At 42.0% G+C, this 21,162-nt stretch overlaps 1 protein-coding gene across 5 annotated transcripts in view; it reads left to right on the forward strand.

Annotated features, from left to right (window-relative positions):
- LOC121328671 (1-phosphatidylinositol 4,5-bisphosphate phosphodiesterase eta-2-like) overlaps positions 1–21,162 on the forward strand; it is a 112,933-nt gene that overhangs the window by 88,768 nt on the left and 3,003 nt on the right. For 4 of the 5 annotated variants that reach the window (XM_041273594.1, XM_041273595.1, XM_041273593.1 and 1 more), the window contains exons 10-23: positions 202–373; positions 2,289–2,396; positions 5,912–6,070; positions 6,787–6,822; positions 8,914–9,012; positions 9,447–9,547; positions 9,673–9,770; positions 9,993–10,178; positions 10,570–10,677; positions 11,395–11,519; positions 11,908–11,992; positions 12,306–12,452; positions 12,847–12,926; positions 17,988–18,336. In XM_041273594.1, coding sequence (XP_041129528.1) covers positions 202–373; positions 2,289–2,396; positions 5,912–6,070; positions 6,787–6,822; positions 8,914–9,012; positions 9,447–9,547; positions 9,673–9,770; positions 9,993–10,178; positions 10,570–10,677; positions 11,395–11,519; positions 11,908–11,992; positions 12,306–12,452; positions 12,847–12,926; positions 17,988–18,336 — 1,853 coding nt within the window. Of the gene's footprint in view, positions 1–201; positions 374–2,288; positions 2,397–5,911; positions 6,071–6,786; positions 6,823–8,913; positions 9,013–9,446; positions 9,548–9,672; positions 9,771–9,992; positions 10,179–10,569; positions 10,678–11,394; positions 11,520–11,907; positions 11,993–12,305; positions 12,453–12,846; positions 12,927–17,987; positions 18,337–20,303; positions 20,334–21,162 lie in introns of those variants that run through there. The other variant, XM_041273597.1, reaches the window with a different exon arrangement.

The raw sequence follows: 21,162 nt of genomic DNA on the forward strand, positions 1-21,162 counted from the left end.
ACTCCCAAATGCGTAGAAGTTTGATACGTTTCTGGTTTTACTATGTTTAATAAGACACTCCTGAGCTTGTTATCTATACACTGGGGCTAATCAAGCATGTATTAAAACCTGGAATGGGTGAAATTTTCAGTCTTATTTCCATCCCAGCTTACTTATGCAATGGAGAGGCCACTGTCACACTTTGTTTTTCTTTTTCCCCAGATACCCAGTGATACTGTCTTTAGAGAACCACTGCAGCGTGCCACAGCAGAAGAAGATGGCCCAGTATCTGGTGGAGGTGATGGGGGACAAGCTGGATTTGTCTTCTGTGAATATGGAGGAATCGGGCCGCCTGCCTTCCCCAGAGGAACTGAAAGGAAAGATCCTAGTCAAGGTAGAGATCCCGTATATCCAGCTGCAGCCTCTCCCTAGTTAGGGAACCGTGCTGTAGCTGGTTTGCGGGTGACCAGGGGCACCTGCAAGATTTGCTTCACCAAAGATTTGAACCCCTTCAGGTGCACAAGGAATTGAGCAGCTGTTCAAGTGGTTTCTTCTTAAAATACATTTGAGAGTGACTCAAGTATCACAAGGAGGAAACTGACAATTTGGATGAGCAGATCCAGCTGTCTGTAAAACCCTTTTTCATGCACCTCATTGCAAAAATAAGAAAGTTAACATCATTTTTATCTGTTGGTCACATGGTGCCTTAAAGGCTTAAAAAAATAAAGTATGATAGAGGAATGCAGAGCCGCTGTTCAAAAAGAGGAGCAGCTCCACTAGAGAGTGCACTTTGTGTGTAAGTAAATCAGCTTTTATAAAACTCTCCGTACAAATCATGGGTCTGTACATGTATAGTGCAAGCAGCGCTGAGTTAAGACATCACAAAACTCACCAGCAGACACTTTGGCGTGAGCTGGAACTAAGGAACTCAGCTCAGCTCATCGCTTTTAAAATATTCATTGCACCTGATGCCTGCTGTTGTATTTTGTGTCAGACACGACCCCATTTAAACTGATGAAACATAATGTTTCTACCAAAGGCTTACCATGCATTTCGCAATTTCTTACACTTAACAATATTCGTTTCAAGCAACGGCTCGGAAACGAAGAATGTTGGTGAATAAAAACCCTAAATAGTTTTAAAGTGTCAAAAAATCCATCATAGACTTTAGTCAAACATTGGACCATTTATTAAGCTTCTATGCATTTTTTCCTTAAACAAAGTTTTTATAGACACAGGTGAACAAGTTCAAACATGCAGAAACTGGGAAAATTGCACAGCATTGTATTATGTGCTTTTCTGTTAATGCCCTCCCTTTCAGTTTTGAAAGGCTCAGAAGTTGAACTCGGATCAAGGCTGAAGTTTCAGGGTCCCCCTCCCCCCACTACAAGAGCAAAGGCTTCATAAGTCTAGCACTCCATTTGTTCAGTATTCGGATCGCCTCTGTAATTAATTCCATTCCCTTTCGCAGAGCTGCTTTGCAATTCACCATCAAGCCAATTAGCGGTGTCATTAGGCTGTGCAGTACAGCTTGGATGGCTCACAAGCTTTTCAGTTGACGAGGTGATTCATCGTGATTCCAGGCATGTGGAAAAAGCTTCGATTTTTATAGCTAAACTGTCACCTCCAGGACTGACCAATTACTGTACCTGGGGATCTTGTCACCTCATGCTCGTTATGTCATTCGTTTATCACAACAGGCTGCAATGGAGAACACGGTTCTTTTGGCATTTCAAATGGTTCAATATGTTCAAGCGCCCTTGACTTTGAAGCTTTTCTATTGAGTGCTGGAGAATCATCTGCCCCATACACTGCACTGCACAGCGCTCACGAAGTGTGATTGGAAGCTTGCATCGCATACAATTCTAGGACGGAGACATCATTTAAAAAAAATGTAAAAACCATATGAACAGAATTTAGTTCTTTTTATTTAACAACATGTAATCAAAAGAACTACAAAATGATATTGCAAAAGTCTACCGGAAGCCATAATAGTAGGACAGTGTTAGATTTTGAAATGTCCCATTTGTCAGTTTTACATTAAGTACAGTAGATTGGAAAACCACAAAGCGGTAGGTAATGCAATGTTAACGTAACGTTGTTCAGCAGGTTTCATTCGACTTTATGAAGCAGAATTTGTTAATTTGACGTGATGCAAAAGGTTTGGCAATCTGCACATTGGAGGGGGGGCAATATCAAACTTGGATAGATGGAGGCTGTTTTTGAATAATAAAAATGCTGGCAGCTCTAAAGATCTTGTTGCTTATCTGCGGATTGGAGTGAAACAAAGGTGCTGCTTTTCTCCCCAGGGAAAGAAGCTCCCTGCAAACATCGACGAGGACGTGGAGGAGGGAGATGTGTCTGACGAAGACAGCGCTGATGAGATCGAGGACGACTGCAAGCTCATGAACGGAGATGTAAGAGCAGCCCTGGAGAGCACGCAGACAAACACACACACACACACACACACACACCGCCTCATTAGCACAACCTTTTAGAAGGACATGTATTGTAATCAACAATAACTTTTTTTTATTTAATTGAATCAGCAACTGGTCAGGTAAAGATTGCACTCCTGTGCCCCAGTTTAAGAGAAAAAATAAATCTTTCTGCAGTAGAATGGCCTGTATTGAAATTCTTAGCGCTTTCATATCTTCTGTTGTAGGATCTTCAGTGGTGCATCTCTGGTTCTTCTGAGAACAGAGATATTAAAAGATAGAGGTGACTGTCTATATGAAATGTGACAAGTAGATTAGTTAGCAGTTTTAGTCAACAAGATAAAGGACTCTTCAGTCCCTCTAAGTCTGCGCACTAAAGGCTTCCACACACAGATGCGATGCCATTTTCTAATTGGAGACAAGATACTTTCGCAGTGACATTACCATACACACCAGAAGCGACACGGAAACTGCCAGGTCTATACAACTGTTAAAAATTGCTTTTGACAAAACTATGATCAAGACTGGTACATACTCATCAACAGGATGTGGAAATTCTCTGACAGTATTTCAACACATATGGCAATAAGTCATACACACCAGGCTGATCCAGTTCATTTGAAATAGACTCCTGTGTGTTGTCTTTCAAATCTGTATCTATAGTTGTGATGGTCTTTGTCATAAAGCTCTGGGTATTTTTTCAAGCGTTATTGTTTTCCTCCGTCATTCTGGGTACTGCTTCACCCTGCTGGACCATGTGCATCTCTGATTGACGTGGAACAAATAGCAAACAAATAAGATTCAATCCTATTTATTTCGCTCCGCTCCTGCGTAGCCTTTGCTATGAAAGATACTTACCAGAAGTATAGGTTCGGTTCATTTTGTCGCACAGTTTCGCTTGCTTGGTCTGAGGGGTAACAGCCTTAACAGTTGGGGAGCATTTGTTTGAATGATTTCTGATCAAACGTTTAAAGTTATCAATCAGTATTGTTGGAGACAAGGTGTGCCAAGCTTGACTATTTGCTCACTGCTTGATTACAAGCCAGTTGCATCAAATCCAAGGGTTATAGATTCTTTGTGTGAGTATTACGTACATCAATGTGTATTAGCTTGTCACATGAGCCGCACATCTGTTGAGGTTTAGCTTGAACATAATGGCTTTGTAGTTGATCTTCAGTAGTATTTCACCTCAAAGCTGCTGTAATGTAATAAAGAAGCCAAGCTTTTTGTCTGTGTATTTGCACATCTAAAACCGTTTCTCTTAATTCAGACGTCTATAATTAACTCCTCATCTCACAGAAATTATTCAGCTTTCAGCCTTTGATTGTAATTCAACCCCGGTTGAGGGTTTTATGTTTGTTTCATTTTTGAGTCAGGCCAGTGAATAAATCAGCCAAGACGTTTTTGTTATCCTCTGATCTTGTCTGTTAGATTTTCAGTTTGAGACGTGCTGCTTTTTATATGGATGTTGCATTATTAATAAGTGTTATTTTTGTAGAACTGATGTACGCAACACCAGATAACATCAATTTATCAGCTGGCCATTAAGCTCAAAGTCCTTTTTAAAAGGTTGATGGTCTGTGAGATTGGGAGATGCATTTTATTTTATTTTTTGCCTGTAGGTGGTGCATGGATTGGAGGGGTGACACATTTTTGACTAGGTCAGCTGCAAAAGGACAGAATTCCTTAGAGATTTTGTTCCACTGTTTAATAAGTGAAAAAAGAGTGCTAGAGTTTCTCCCTTGCTTCTTTAAGTTGCTTACAAATTCCAAATCTTGTTTTAGAGGTGCAGTCGTCAAACTACGTAGTTTCCTAATTAAATACTGAGCTGGTAATAATCAACCAGAGGAGATGCATTGAGAGTGCTTTATTCAAAAGGAAGAAGCAAAATCAATGTGGGGGCTCTTCATGAAAGTATTCAAATACAGCTGGAAACACGAAATATAATACATACACGAGACTCCTAGTGAAGGACCAGGACAGTTATTCAATCTGTACATATTTGAATGATGCAAAACAAAAACCATGGTGATCAATATTCAATACATTGAGTGATTAGTAGTAGCTAATTAGTAGCTGAAGTATCCCTGTCCCAAAGACACACACACACAGTGCTCTGAGAGCAAAGCATATTGTGCAATTGATAAGCTGAGCTGCAAATGGAGCAGAAGGCATTTCTGAGTTTCCAATGCGATCTGAAGTAGATCTTCTGCCTGGGTGGGTTTTATTTTATTTATTTATTTTTTCCTGTACTGTTAAAGATGACGCGAGTAAACAGCCAACCAGAGGCTTGAATAATGAGCTTGCTCAGTCTTGACTTACCCCCTATAGTGTGTGTGTGTGTGTGTGTGTGTGTGTGTTGTGAACAGCTCTGTCTGGAATCTGTAACAGTCTGTCACATGCAGGAAGCGTACAGTACTGTACAGTAAAGCAGAGTGGCTTTGTTCCGCTGTGTTTTGTGATCAGTTGCTGTCCTCAGTCTCTTACCTGTTCTTACCCATTGTTTTCTCTCTGTCCAACGTGGCATGCTTGATATGAAGTGGAAGGTACTGTATACCAAGATTTCACTGAGGAATTGTATTATACGTGATACCCATCAAAAGCAATCAATCCCCTATACGACGCATTATGCCCGTTGGCGAAGTTCAAAGACAGTATTGAGATGTTAAGATGGTACAAAACTTTATCCAGCCATGGATCTCTATGTACAGTGTGCAGATTTAAATAAATGGCATTTTCTGCAACCCGGATCACATTTAAGCAACCATGTAAAGAAGGTGTCTGCGGTACACCTCAATACTGTCTGGTACTATCACAGGTGTATTCATTTCCCTAGCAAACAAAAAGGTTAAGAGCCCACTTGCTTTTTAAACTGCAGTTTCAAGTAGGTGGCTGTAGGTGGTGCTATTGAGCAGATATTGCCCTTTACTGTACAGGCAGAGGCCTTTCATATTCCTTATGTAAAGTACTATTTTTCCCCTCTTAGGCTTTTTATTTATTTATTTTTTTTTTTGGCAGCAGCTTTTAATATTTTTTTTTTTTTGAGTAATTGCACCTCCTGCTGGTTCAGGTGTGTATCTGCTCTTAAGGAGACAGTGGGAATTCCAGAACCTTTTTGCGTTAAAGCCCTTTTACTTTCTCAGCATGCTGTTTCACCCTGACTTCAGTGCCATGTCATTTCATAAAGGTCTTCTGGACCAATCTTCATTTACTCAAGTTTTCTTTTTGGAATGATTTTATAGTAGCATTTTAAACTGTCAGCTGCAATACTTGCAACCATTCACTCAGGCTGTCATTGTACATCCTTTGTACAGTTTATTACATCTGATCATATCATGTATCTCCTGCCACATGCTGCATGCCTTTCTAAATAGACAATCTTTAAATACCTCATTTTCTGATCGCTCGGTAATCCAAAACCCTTAATCTTGCTTGCTGGCAATGCTTGCCAATGTTCTGTTTCCCCAAACTCACCGTTGTGTCTCTGCGTCCAGACCTCTGTGAACAGGAAACAGGTGGAGAACGTGTCAAAAAAGAAACTCGACTCCCTGATGAAGGAGTCAAAAATCCGGGACTGTGAGGACCCAGACAGCTTCGTCATCGCTACTCTGCCGCCCTCGGGAAAGCCTAACGAGAAGGCGGGCCTGAAAAAGGTACTTTTTTCCCCCCCGATTTCATTCACTCCACCTGTCTCTCAGCTTTTTTTGCTACTTTTTTTTTTTTTTTTCATCTGCCAAAATCACAGCTTTCATTGATCTTGCAGTGCTTGGGCGCAGTTGCTTGTGATGGAGACAGTCCCAAACCTTGAGCCTGGGAATGTCTGCGTTCACCTGAGCAACTTGTTTCCCCTTCTGCTATGTAAATGCTGCCCACATTTGTGCAAGGGAGTTAAATCTATTGTACAGTATCCACAGTGAAAAGCTGGTTCAGTGCCCGAAGATTACACAGATGAAAAATGAAATACGGGCTCCCTTTTGCCAGCCACAGTGGTGCGTATGGTTTGTGGGATTGCCTTCACTCCTTTGGTGTTACGCTATTGCCTTTTCCCCAGCAACATCCGAAAATGTATTTCCTCCAGGAATCTAAAAGTAATGGATAGCAAAACCCCATCCAAACAGCCTTAGTTAAACTACAAGAATGCAGAGCTAGCACTGCAGTGTGTCTCTTGCAGGCTGTCACAATGGCATGGCTGATGCAGAGATTGCTTTGAGGTGCCCCCCTCCTCCTCCTGCATGGCCTTGTATGCTTTTGCTTCCTCCTGCGTGTCTTTTGGTAAAAATGAATGTGCAAGATAACACCACTTTTGAGCATGCAAGGTCACACATGCAACAGCTAAACCGGTTTAAATTCTCCTTCCTTCCTCTTTTAGCACAGAAGCAGCCCCGTTGCCGGTGACAAACACTTGGTGAGTGCCTATTCCTTACAGTTCGAAAACAGTCGGCGTGCTCCACATCTTCATCACCCCTCTCAACCATGGACTCGATGAGATTCCTTTGGAGGTTATAGATAATATAGTCCAGACAGTGATAAGGGGCCTTCTGTCACAGCCTTTTTGTGGTCTAGTGAGTTCCCCCCTCTTCTTTTGACCTTGTTCCCTGACCATTTGGCTGACTGAAGCATAAGGACTCACCTGATTTCAATACTTTGTTTTAAATTATGTGTGATATCAAAGCTATTGTGGAACGCTAAGTGTATAGGATGTGCCCCTCATACAAAACCTGTGCTTTAGGGTATGCGTGTCTATAGTATTCTGGATATTATGCGTTTGGTGTTTAAGAGAGCTTTTAAAAGATGCCAAGAGCATTTATTGGGGGGTAAAGAAAAACGGATTATTACCCTGAAGTGTAATGTGCACACTTATACAGGTAGGGAAAAAATAAATAGAGGTAGTGTTTTAAAACTATTAACCAAAAAAACCCAAAAAATCTAAGACCTGCTTGCGTCAGGTGTAACTAGCAGGGGCTCAGTCAGACTTGCGCTTAAGCCCCGGCTGCCATGCGGTCTAATTAAATCCAGACACGTTTCATTGTCAGTCTAATTACGCTTACACTGAATGGCAATCTTTTGTCTCTTTCCCATAATAATGATACATATTTAGCGTCGCTCCACATTGGCTGGGATCATTTAATGGGTGCTAGTGTCTGCTGTAAACGCAGCGAAGCATGTGGACCCTTTACCAGTCTGGTAATGAAGCGTTTAAATTGGGTTAGAACAGCCGTCCCTCAAGGCTGTTCAATCACAGATACGTTGTGGAAGGGAAACGAGAGACCGAATTAAAACTGATTGCAAGGCACTGGCATTTAGGAATCGTTTCATATACCCCCTGCTGGTTACCTTTTTATAGGAAACATCTTGAAGATTCTTGAGAATACATTTATCAATGACTTGCTTCTAATGCCGTTACAGGCTTCTGCAGGGATTATTTCTCCAGCACATTTAAAGCTTGAATCCATAACGTTAAATCTTAATCATTAGATAGGTGGTAGCATTTCGAACTTGGTAACAAAAAAAAAAAGGGTTGTTTAAATGAATTTTTGCGCATAGGAGCAACTTTTAAATTTTAAACTAGGTTCTGAAACCTCTTAGTGTCTTTTTAATTGAGCCAGTTAAATTCACACAGATTGACAGGTCAGATCACTTCCGAATGCATTCACAAACCAGTAAAGCGCAATGCACGTGCCTGCAGATCGGCTGGGAATTCTGTCGTCTTGAATCATTGAAGACCTGAAAATGCAGCTCTGCCTGGACCATCCATTGTGACTGAAGTAATGGAGAAGAATGATGTGCCGAGTTATGATGTTATAATACGCCGCTTATGAGAAAAAGATGAGCGTCGTATTATTGTGCTGTTAATGGATGAGGCTGTCAAACAATGAGTACAGCTCGTTTTTGATGACTAAAGGGGCTTGATAAATGGATTGCTTTTTCTTTTTCTGGGCATGCCCGGTTGACGGCAGTCACAGCAAAGCCCAATGCATTGTGGATTTGATTTCGGTCCACTTTCTGTGTGTCTCCCAGGAGGGAGGGGACTGACTGACTGCCTGTCTTGAGGTGTTAATGCTGGATGCGCACTGTTGTCTAACCTGCATGAGTCTCTTGATGTTCTGCAAGTTATGAGCATTCCAGAAGTCTATCGTTTTAGGAGCTGGGTCCTTTTTAATACCACAATGTAGGAAAATGTTTTAATATACAAGATAACTGCTGTATTTTATGTCTGGGATTTACATGTCAAAAGCATTCCGAAATTGTGCACCAATGACCCACATTAAAGTTTTTCATCTTGTATCCTCATGCTGTTATATCAATTATATATATAAATTGTCTGATTGTTTATTATATAGATTCAGGGCCAAGGTTCCTGGTACAACTACTGAAGCCCTGACTAATGGATTTTTAAAAAAATCTTAAAATAAGATTATTATTATCTTTTTCCTCCACAGGTGCCACATTATGGTATATTGCATTAAAAACAAAACCACTGTAATTTGCGTTACAGGGTAAAGGTGAGGATGGAGCAGAGTCTGCCGAGGACACAAACCCCAACGCTAACAAGAGACAGAGCCGCTCGTTCATGGGGAACTTCTCCAAGCGCAAGGTCTGCTTCCACAGTTCAGCACAGGGGAGGGGGGTCTGTTCAAGAGCCAGAGAACTAGAGATGCCATGTCCCTTAATCATTCGAATAACTGCAGTGTTTAGATCTGCCATCGTTTAGATCAAAGAATAGACTGCCGGGACATATGGACACCATGTTGTTCTAGGGAAGCTTTTTTGCACATCTTAAGCACATCTAATTATGGGTTGACAAGATGTTTTAATTGTGTCTTGAGTGCTGGTGTAATAGGGTAGATGACTGGGTTATTTAAGAATAATAGATTAATAACATCCTGAAACAACCTGACTTATATGAAAGCCTGTCAAAAGAACGCAAACAGTGGACAGTACACAGAGGGAAGCTAATAAAAGGAGTGTAATGATGCAGGACATCCTCCACCCGCAAAATGAAATGACTTTGTTTTGTTTTTTTAACAGAAAAAAACGGTGAAGCTGAAGAAAGCGTCTAGCTTCGAGGACGACGATGATGGCCAGGAGAATTCTGGGAACACCCCTAAAGGGGCTGTGTATCACAGCAGGTGAGGCTGTTTGCCACGAGTCACAGGAGTTTCTCTTTGCTTTATTTAAAGAGCAGTACTTGACTGCTCGGATCCAAGTTCTCGAAAGTGTTTGTTTATTTCGATTTTTATTTTTCTGCACCCAGGATAAGCCGGCAGAAGAAGACCATGAAGCTTTGCAGAGCTCTCTCGGATCTTGTCAAATACACCAAGTCTGTCGGCGTCCACGACATCGAGACGCAAGGTGGGTTCATAAGCAAGCACATGGAGCAATGGTGGGCCCCGTTGATCCGCCTAGTTACTGTTTTTCCCATCAAAGAAATCGAAGCTATCGGCATCGCTTTTTTGAAAAACAAAAATGTTGAACGTGAACAAGCAAGGTTAATACTCCTGCTGGGAAATCTAGCCTCTTGCTCACAGTGCATGCTGCGCTCCTGAAGTCCTCTCTGTTTCTCCCCCTCCGAAGCGGCCTCCAGTAGCTGGCAGGTTTCATCTCTCAGCGAGACGAAGGCCCACCAGATCATGCAGCAGAAACCCAGCCAGTTCATTCACTTCAACCAGAGGCAGCTCTCCCGCATCTACCCCTCCTCCTACCGCGTCGACTCCAGCAACTACAACCCCCAGCCCTTCTGGAACGCTGGCTGCCACCTCGGTAAGGAGCAAACAGCGCAAACCTTTTCCTTTTCTTTACTTCCCCTTTTTGCAAAGCAAGATGCTAAGAGTTCAATTATTTTGAGTCCCTCACAGTTACTTGCTGAATATATAGAATTATACTGACGATCTGAAGCACTAATACTGTTTGTAAGATTAACTGTGATATACAAGCACTAGCATTGAACAGCTGAAGACTCTTCTGCAGGTGTCATTGGTTATATTTGCATACTGGAAGAATTCGACAATTTTATGTAATCATTGTTACTTAAATGCATGTCTTTTTCAGACAGACCCTATGGGTGCTCAACAGTACATGTCCTTTTATACCAGAGGAATAATTCATGCATGTTAGCTGCTCCAATTACTTTGTATGTTCTTTGCCCAAACAGTTGCATTGAACTACCAGTCAGAGGGAAGAGTGCTGCAGCTGAACCGGGCCAAGTTTTATACCAACGGGAACTGTGGCTACGTCCTCAAGCCCAAATGCATGTGTGAAGGTAAGGTAGATCAGAGCTGAAATACCTGCAGCGTGACTGGCTTTGAGATCTTTATTGGGTAAGCAGCTCCAGGACTGGAGAACTCCATGCTCTCAGGCATACGGTACATGATGCAGCCAGGAGCCTTTTAGAGTAGGAACGTGGAAGTACTGCTTCAGCAGAACTCAAGCAGAGTACCAGCTGTGAAAGGCACGCAGGACCCTGGCCAGATGGAGCGGTGCATGTATCGTGAACGCAAGGGGCAGGCTGATACTCGTACTTGGAATTGCCTTCAAGAAGAAGTTATCAGCTGGCGTTAAGTAGCCGTTGTTTTGATTTTAAAAACAAGAAAACCTGTCCTTCCCTCACCTTTACAATTGGCTGCCAATCAACGTCAATTAACTTCCGCACTGAGTGTTTTTTTTTTTTTTTTAGAAAAGCCGATTTGATTGTAAAGGTGAGGGAAGGACGACGTTTCATGTTCTGGAATCAGCCCGTTAATAAAAGGATTTACGTAGCGTACAGTAATACCTGCTGATAAATACTTCTTAAAGACTGTTACGGGGTTTGAGTATCGGCACGCCCCTGCACTGACGATGCTCTGAACAGCTCTGACCTGCAGAGGCTTGTGAATAATATCCACGGTTGATTTTATCCTGGAGAGTGTAATTGTGCGTGTTTGTGTGTGGGGGATGCTGCGTATGTTTGTCTGCTTCAATGGCTCTTGTCTCTCTCTAGGTGCCTTCAACCCATTACTAGAGGACCCGCTGCCAGGGCAGTTGAAGAAGCAGCTGGTCCTGAAGATCATTAGTGGGCAGCAGCTACCCAAACCAAAAGACTCCATGCTGGGCGATAGGGGGGAGGTAACGGCAACTTCTTTTTGTTTTTGTAGCACCGCTTTTTAAATGTGATTTCATACAGAGGGAATCTCCCAAACGGATACCAATAGACTCCATTAGTGCAAATCCCACTTTTTTTTTTTTTTTTAAAGAAGACAAGATACTGTAACTCGGGAGATGTTGAATGCACACCGGTGACCTCTACTGACGTGAGAGCAGATTGCACTGAAATAAACCTGAACCTCTCCCTGACACTCAACACACATGTACTTGTTAATCAAACCAGTTTGCTGGTGCCTCTGCCTGCTGCACTGTACTCCAGTCTCTTATTTAATGACTTGACTACCATGCCGCAGACTCAATAAAAACGCCATTACCATTGCTGATCATCCCTTTCACGGCTCTGTTGCAGATTATCGATCCTTTCGTTGAGGTGGAAATAATAGGGTTACCAGCCGATTGCTGCAAGGAGCAGACCAGAGTAGTTGATGACAATGGTGAGTGCTACGGAAGCTTGGTTGCCTAGCAGCACAGGTACTGAAAACCTTATTGAGAAGGTTTCTTCCTCTGAAAACAATACTGTGTTGAGAACTAATGGATATTGTTGCTATTTGTGGCACTGAACAGCCTATTAAAATAAACACACACACAAAGATAAAGTTGCATATTGCTATACACTTCAACATATATATTCAGGTTTCTATATACACGTGCATTGTCCTTCCTAATTGCAGAAACATTGCATGCACTGACAGTCCCGGCCGTGTGTTGAACCGACTGGATGCCCCCCCCTTTTTTTTTTTTTGACAGGCTTCAACCCCATGTGGGAGGAGACTCTAGTCTTCACTTTGCACATGCCTGAGATCTCACTCGTCCGCTTCCTCGTGTGGGACCACGACCCTATTGGCCGGGATTTTATAGGACAGCGAACGATAGCCTTCACCAGCATGTTGTCAGGTAGGGGGCAGTCTTTTTAGTACCATTTCTTTCTTTGCAAAAATTCTTGCATTTTTGTAATTTGATGCATTGCATGTAACGATGTAACAAAATTAGAGCAAGTTATCACAATATAATTAGAGAGCATTTAAATAACAGGCAGATTCCAGTTAAACAAACAGTTACTGGGTTAAGATGCATACCTAGTTTGTGTGTGCTTGCCCAAAGTTGTGTAATGTTTTACTTTGACATAAAATTATATGTCGAGAATCAGGAGGTCCATTTTAATGATCTAAACAGTGGACCGTTAAATCTCCATTATGTTCCTTGTACGCACTCGTGTTTAACAAGGGCTGAAACACATTGCTGCTCGGTTGCTGGCAAACATTGAACAGTGTGCTTTGTGTGTGTTCAGGTTATCGGCACGTGTATTTGGAAGGTATGGAGGAGGCTTCCATCTTCGTTCATGTAGCTGTGAATGACATCACTGGTAAGGTAGGTACACGCTGAAGAGTGAGGTGTACACAGCAGAACTGCTGTGCAATCTGCTGCTATAGGACTGTAAATGTAAATACAACTGTTTTGATTTCTGAAATTTAAAAGCTGGAAAGAGTTGAAGGAGAAACGTAGTGAAATCGGGAGAGGTTAAAACTCTGCTACAGTTCTGGTTATGATTTAAATGTGCTGGTGACCTATGACCTGATATGAGCACAGCATGCTGGGTATTTCTTGGTACTAGTACTGAAAGAATTTGCCTCGGTTTGAGTTCTCGAGTTCATTACAGCTGCACTTGGCCAGACCGTTTTTAAAGGATTACATTAATTCATTTGAAATTTCAGTTCAGTTCTAGCGCTTTAACTCATGGGTAATCTTTTGAAGTTTGATATTAAAAACACAAAAAAAACTGTTCTACACTCACAAAGTTTTGTGAACCACATACTATATTTTGTTGTATTCATTTCCTCCCGGGAGCATGTGTTTAGGAAGATGTCTCGCAGTTTTGCAGACTGTTAAATGTGCCATGTGGGGCATGTCAGCCGGTCGAGGCTGTGTGCCATGTGGCGTGCATGCTCTGTTTAACGATTCATCGTCAGTCTTGATTATTGAAATGTTATGGTATTGAAATTTGCGCAGGAGACAGCAAGCTTGGGGTTCAATGTAAAGGTTTATAATCAGTGTTTTATTGAATGTAAAGGATATCTGCAGAAACGTTGAAATTCATGCATTGAGGATAACGTGCCTCAATGAGTTAATGTAGTGATACAGGGTAGTGTTCAGAAAGAGTTGACTAGTGAGTCATTTCAAAGGGTTAGAACACTATCTGCATTTATTTTGTCTTTTTAGCATTAAAACGTTATTTTAATATCATTTAAAGTTTTGTCAAGCTAGTTGTTTTTCATTGCAGCTGTTTAAAATTGAACACAATTTCAATTTTAGTAAGAATGTTATCGAATGTGTTGTTTTTATTTATTTTGTATATATTTTTTCCAGTTTTTATGTTATAAAAGTTTGGTAGTGACCATTCTAATGTTTTCTTTTTTATACATTAACTAAGATTTGGGAGGGCAGCTGGTATTGTAGTAAATAATGAACAATTAAACAGTCTCCTTAATAAATAAGAGGTTTTTTTTTTAAAATTGGTTTCCTTCTAATTTGCAAGAACATCTGTTTTTGCAGTGTGTGATAGTAATCAACCAATGGTACGTGTGTAACCCTAAACAGTGGTTTTGTATAGGAAGTACTTTAAACATATTTCCCTGAGCACAGTGTTTCATAAAATGCAAATATAGATCGGGACCTAACTCCATTAAACCTGCAGTGAAAGGTGTGTGTGTGTAGGGGGGTTGTGTTTTCTGAATGAGTTTGCAATTCAGAGCTGTAGCAAACACAGCTGGATCAGCAATCGTATTAAAAGGCTCATGTTTGTTTCAAAGCAGCATCTATATAAATACAGAAAAGTCATTTTAATAACCCAGTGCTCTTCAGCAGTCTGTTTCTGCAATCCTGATTTTTATAGTATGAGTTTTCAGAAAAGCTTTGTCTGGGTGTCCTTTTGGCATCCCTGACAGAGCACTGTTTTCTATAGGCAGCAGTGGTGTAGTCGAGCTGGAACTTGTATAATAGACAAGCTAGGTCACATGACTCGTTCCCTCACAGCTGTCCTGATTCGGTCAGCAGTCCTCTTGATGCAGTGAAGAGCATTAGGATATTATTCTATTACAAACTACTTCAAGAAGGCTAAAAATGCATCGACTACGACCGTGGACACAAACACGAATGAAGCCACTGACACACAGACACTTAAATAAGGTAAAGCCTTCAGACAAGCTGGATAAAGACACTTTGTGGAAATACTTGTAGAAATTAGATAACGATGCAGAATTTCAGGATACAAATGCAATGCAAATTCGTAATCCTTTCAGAAAATCCCTATTTTAGTGGCGTTCTGGTGCCTTCAGATGTAGGACTACACCACTGGTCTTGTGTAAGATGATGTCTTTTTCTCTGTGTAATTTGTTATAGTCTCTTCAGTGCTCTTACTCTGTTTTGTAGCGTCATTCTTGGTTAGTGTGAGCCATGGTGAGAAAATGATAGACGCGTTTTGAATTGCATGAGCTGCAGAACCTGTAGACCCTGTTTTTTTCTGGGCTCGGTTCTTAATTTATGGTACTGGTCACGTTGGATCCTCTGTGCCAGAGGGTCACATCTCATGGAATTAGAATTTTGAGAAAACAATTGGAAATGGTTTCATCGTTTTATTAGTTTTATGGGAAGACTTGTTCCCTGCCGGCCCTTTTAAACTATCAGCTTGGTGAGATGTGGCAGTCTGTTCACAGGAGTAGGGGTGACACTTTCTCTGAATGACCTGCTCCTCTGAGTCTGAGCAGCTCTGTAGTTGAACTCTGTGTTGTCTGTGTACTCTCTCTCTCTCTCTCTCTTGTGCTGTCTTACTCTGATCTTCCTTCCCTCTGTCTTCTTTGTGATTTTTTCAGTGGACCCCTCTTTGTCCAAACGCTACTTTTAGAAGCAGGAAATTTTTAGGAGCCTTGAAGGTACCCCGCATGCCTCTCAGGACAGGTGTAGTGAGAACCAAAACCGCACCCTGCATGACCACCACTACCCCCTCACAGAAACCAGCTGTGCCCCGACCCATCATCATGCCAGACTGTTGGCCCATTCGCCACACGTGGGCTCGGACACAACTCTGTCCCACACACTCAACCTTTTACAAGTAGATCCAGGAGCAAGAGAAATACAAGTGAGAACCCCTCACCAGGGAGTCAAGAAAACACTGAAGTGTACGATGTGAGCATTGTAAAAGTCAAATAGGATTAAACAAGGTTTGCAGCAGTTTGATTCCATTTTGAAGTTCAAAATGCTACACGCGTTTTCTCACTGAAAGCACAGATACACTGAATGCTCTACCTGTCCTACTTCCAGACCTCCGCCCATCCTGTATCTACTTCTAATTGGTATTTAAAGTGGCATTGGGTGACTTCCTTTTTTTTTCTGGTAAAAATCCTTTCAGACGTGCGGACGTTGCGTTGCTAAGAAAATGTAAGGGTTCATTTTGTCTGTGATAAGAAATCGCACATTGGGGTGAGGGGTGGGCTGGCTAAGCAACTTTAAAGGAAAAAAATAAATAAATCGCCCTTTGTCATTTTAATGTGGATTTTGAACTTGAGTGTTGTATTTTCTTTGAATCGGTCTCTATGGTTCAAGAGCATAACCCCACCATGTCTCACTCGCATCCTCTGTGTGTGTGTGTGTGTGTGTGTTTTTAATGCATTGGCATCTCTGGCCCTTCCTACCGTAATGCCTCATGAGAAAGGCACTTTACTGGAAAAACAAAAATGTTGGTATACCGATAGGTCTGTGTGTTCTATTGAAGACGTTTGCGAGCGCTTTTCCCTCGTAATCCTGTGAAAGCCAATTTCTTAATACAAGGAATGCTCGGGCGGGCTTAATCCAAGGGAGTTGCCGAAAAACGCAGGATCCAGCACACCTAGCTCACATTTTTGTTTAATTGCCAGTGGCCTGAAAAGTTTCTGGTTTACCTGTTTTGTTTGTCGAGTGTTGTCAAAGTGTGTTTTTGAAATGTTCTTGGATCCATTACACTGTTTTATTTCTCTTCTGTTTTTCTAATGTATGATCTAGGTGGCTTTTTGTTCTGAAATCCATTGTTATGTAGTTAACAATTTTTTTTATGAGTGTGATGGTGTTCATTTTATTCAATACATACAGCCTCGATTTACAAGTAAGCGTACGAAATGCAGAGTGAGTATTCCTCCTCATAAGGGTTTGCATCCCCCTCAGAAAATGACACCAGCTTAATATCGTGCTAAAATCCTTTAAAAAAAAATAATAAAGGAAAAAAAAAAACACACACTGTCGAAACAAAAACTGTTGTCACTATCCAAAGGCTTATTTAAACTTAAAACTGTGCACCGTGACAGAAGTCTGATTCCAGAGGAAATGGCACTATCATAATTAGAAAGAAAAGCCACAGTGTTGTGTTTTAATATTAGAAAATGCAAAAAAACTGCCGAGCTGCTTTTCAATGTGTGTGGAACCAGTATTAAAATGTTGCACGCTGCAATGTACCTCCCCCTGTCTATAGTGCATCAACACATTAGCTTATATAATAGCAATTTAACAGAGCATACTGTTCCAGCACCTAGCTCTGGAAATAGTCTCCCGGGGAAAGAAGAAAGTAAGTCGCAGACTCTTTCAATTAAAACAAATCGTGTTATTTAATACAATTCATGTGATTTGAGTTTTAGCCAGCTCACTGACTTTAAAGGGAAATAACATCAGTTCGGTCCAAGTTGGCCGTGTATCAATACATTAGTTCTGAATCCCTTGCTTTCTCAGCTTTGAACAATAGTAAGAAGTTTGCAGCCCACAGTTGGTTACACACAGGGGCCATGATCAGGTTACTGCAGAGTTAGCTTGGCTGAAGAGGAATGCGGTTCCAGTGCAGGGTTTTCTTTGGGTTCATTTTTATTCTGTAGATGTTTCCTTGCTCTGGAGGTAAAGCTTAGCTGACCTCTCCCCATGTCGTTCGTTTTCACATCGGTTTTTATTATCTTACGGTATCCTATAATTTTACTTAATAACTTGAGCGTGTGTTTGTAAATTAAAACAAATCATGAAAAAAAGAAAAGTTTCTATTCCAGTCAATGCAAATTGACTAAAACAATAGAAAGTGTTGCCCTAATTTAGTCTGTTCATGTCGGTGTAACCTCCACTCCGTTCAATCGGACGATTTGATACATGCATGCGTGGTTTCATAAATGTTTTCATACTCAAAATCCCCAAACTGTTTCAAATGTTGTTAAATGGAAACACTATTTGTCAAAAAAAAGTTCCCTGGGGTGTTGAGGTCTGTGTTGGTCGAGCCAGTCTGACAAGTCATGGTGGCGCACTAGGGTGCTCAAATACGGTAGCCAACCTTTTTTTGACCAGTAATGTTCAAACTGTAGTTCGTAGTGTTTTTTTTTTATTTATTATTATTTTTCAATTGTAAAGTAATGGCTCTTCTTTCCCTCTTAGGTCCGACAAGCTATCGGCATAAAAGGGCTGTTTCACAGAAACCCAAAACAGGCTTCTCTCGACAGCCATGCTGCTGCGCAGCTCAGTCGTAAGCACGTGTTTGGGGCCCACCTGTTGCGCAGGACAGCCAGCGCCCCAACCAAGAGCCAGAAAAAAATCAAGAAGGGCTTTCCAGAGATCTCCATCGATGCCAAAGACTACAGCTCTGAGGGTGCCAGTGAGGACAGGGAATCTGAGGACCCCTCTCAGCCTCACTTGAACCGTGAGTCGGACAATGCCACACCAGAGCCAGCGCCAACGCCAGCCCAGGACAGTGCCAATGGGGAGCTGCGTCCGGAGGACTGCAAAGGTAAGGCAGCCTCTCAGGGTGGGAGGGGAAATGGTTCGTCCCAGTACAGGGTGGCACTGAGCGAGCCGCTGAGGCGGGCCAACAGGGTCCGTATCCAGGACCCCCTGGACGAGAAACAAGGTGTCTACACCCGGGTGGTCATCAACGGCTCCGGGAAGGTAGGCATGGCATCTAACTGCATCAAGTGCGTCATCGGCTCCAGGGAGAGTCCCGAACTGGAGCAGAAGTTCGAATCCCGGCTCGCTAGAAGGGACAGCAGTGAGCCGCCCCAGCAGAGGCCTGTCTCCCTGCCAAGTAGGCCAGAGCGCACAGCCCTCACCAGGCAGACTCTGGAGGTCCACAGCAGCAGCCGCCAGAATGGCAACGCCTCGGCCCGGAACGCACGGTCCTGCAGCGTCCCCCGGAAGAGAGCCACCGCCCCCTCAGCTCAAGGGCTCAAGTGGCAGTACCCATCGCAGCCCAGTTATGGGAGCACCGTCAACCTGATGGCAGCGGCTCACGACGGCAACCTCTCGGACTCCAGCAGTCTGGAGACCCTGGGCAGCCCCGAGCTGCCTGCCCGCTTCCCCAAGAGCAAGCGGCAGGCGGTGGGCACGTTGCAGAGGGAGATGAATAACCTCTTTGTGCAAAAACTGGAAGAAATTCGAAGCAAATCACCCATATTTTTCACTGGTAAGACCTGCCGTACTCCTTAGCGTCCCCAGCGATCCCTCGGAGCTACACCCCTGCCTCCCTGCCTGCCGCTTTGCTTTCGTATGTACATGGTGGTGTCAGGTGTCAAATTTTAGGGTCTTTCAGGGATTCAAGAGCATTTCAGCATCAGTCGTCTAACACTACCATGTAAGTACAGTAGTAGAGCGCCCGTGTAAAACAGAAGCCAACGTGTTTTGACCAGCTTTGGGTAGTCTGCTAGACAAGGTAATGTGTTTTAAGGTGGCGTTCTGCTCATCCCTTCCATTAGGAGTTAAATCTGTATGCTTTAAAATAGCTAGATAGTGTTCCTAGCTCTCTTAGTGTACAATCTGCTCCCATTGTTCATGTGTTGTACAGCAAGGCATTGTCTTAAGTTAAAGTGCTCCACAGAAAGTGAATGCAAAGTTTATTACTCCAATACAACAATGAGCAATGGGTTAAGAACACAATAAATAATCTCAGGGTTAATAAATCGCACACCATTGCGTACAATGGTCAAGCTTTATCAGGTCTGAGTTGTTTGCTGTTTTCTTTATTTTTGTTCACAAATATTATGTTGCTTTATCCTTAATATCAAATTAGATGGACACAGATGTGGGTAAGTGACTGTCCTACAGCTAGACGTATATTTCTTTCAAGGGTTTTGGGGTAATTTCTACAAAGGACACATTGGATTTCTAATACACTGTTCGTGCATCATTACTCTTCTATACTTTTTGTTTTTTAAAGCAGAAAGATGTACTGAAATGTACTGGCTGTGTTTCAGAACATCTTGTGATAGTGTTTTGTTCTGTACAGTCCACCCATTTATAAAAGCCACTTGCCAAACAGCTGAATACAGGATTTGCAAGGGGTGCTATGAACTTGTATTGCTCTGGCACAGGGGACACGCAGTGAAGGCTGGAGAGCATTAATAATGTCCAAAAGAGTACAATTTAAGTCACTGGCATGCAAGCACATTTTTATAATGCACTGTCTGTGGGTTTTCTTGGCTACAGTAAGCACTCTGGGGAGCAGCAGCAGCATATGGTTTTACTCTCTCCGACAGTCCAACCACTCCGATTAAAAAAGGATGTGTATTCCCCTAATCTAGGGGCTACCCTAATGGTAACAGGGTGCTTGTGTGCCTTTGCTAGGGGGGGAGAAGATACTGACACACAACGGAGTCCTTTCAGTCTCTCCTGTGTGTTTTCCTCCTTTGCTATCCTGGTGTTCTAAACTATCTCCCTTTGTTCTGTCCTTTCCACACGCCTTCTCTCTCTCACTGTCTGTAGTGCAGAATTGAAGGGATGACCAAGAAAAAGGTAAAGTCCTTTTTTTTTTTTTTTTTTTTTTTTAAATGTTTGCCTGTTTTCTCGCTTGCTTTCATTTTCTACTTTTTTTTTTTTCTTCGTCTTTATGGAATCCAAAAGCAGAAACTGTACTGCAGCGATAAACTGGCAAGATAAGGTGTTTTTGTTAAATACAAATGAAATGCATAAGCGGTGTAAGATGATTTCAGAAATATACCATTAATATGCCATGTATGAGAAAAGTCACTATTAAGTTTTTGTCAAAATTTCAGTACTCTGACAATAAGAGATGTCCTACTTAAATGGATTGACTTAAAAAAAAGTTAACAAGCCAGGTGTATGTCTGTAGCTCCCCATCCCACTTGTCAGACCCAAGTTTGAGAAGCTCTGCTTTAAAGCTGCTTATTGAATTAAAGGTTCAGATTTAAACTTAGCACAGTATTGTGTATCTCATTCAGGAACTTCTCTTTGAGAATGCAGTTCTTCTGTCCCTGTTATATCAGTTATGGTGGGGGTGGTAAAGGTATTTGTGTACATCTTATTTGAATACAGCAATTCTTGTTGCATTTTGGTATTTAAAATAAACTAAACTGTGCATCTTTAAGGCATGCTGTGCATGTATTGTGGTCATTTTGCCAGTGGTTGATTTTATAGCATCAATGCTGTCAAGTCTTGTGTTGACTGTGTACTGGAGGTGAAGTTAACGACATGTCTGCAGTCTTTGATGTCTGCATTTTATTAGAATATGCTAAGAATCTCACGTTCCATATTGATGTTCATAATTTATGTTTTACTCCCTGTATTGCAAAACATGAGGGAAAGAGAGAAGAAAAAAAAACCT

The sequence above is a fragment of the Polyodon spathula genome, chromosome 16 (assembly GCF_017654505.1).
Source record: "Polyodon spathula isolate WHYD16114869_AA chromosome 16, ASM1765450v1, whole genome shotgun sequence".
Taxonomy (NCBI): domain Eukaryota; kingdom Metazoa; phylum Chordata; class Actinopteri; order Acipenseriformes; family Polyodontidae; genus Polyodon; species Polyodon spathula.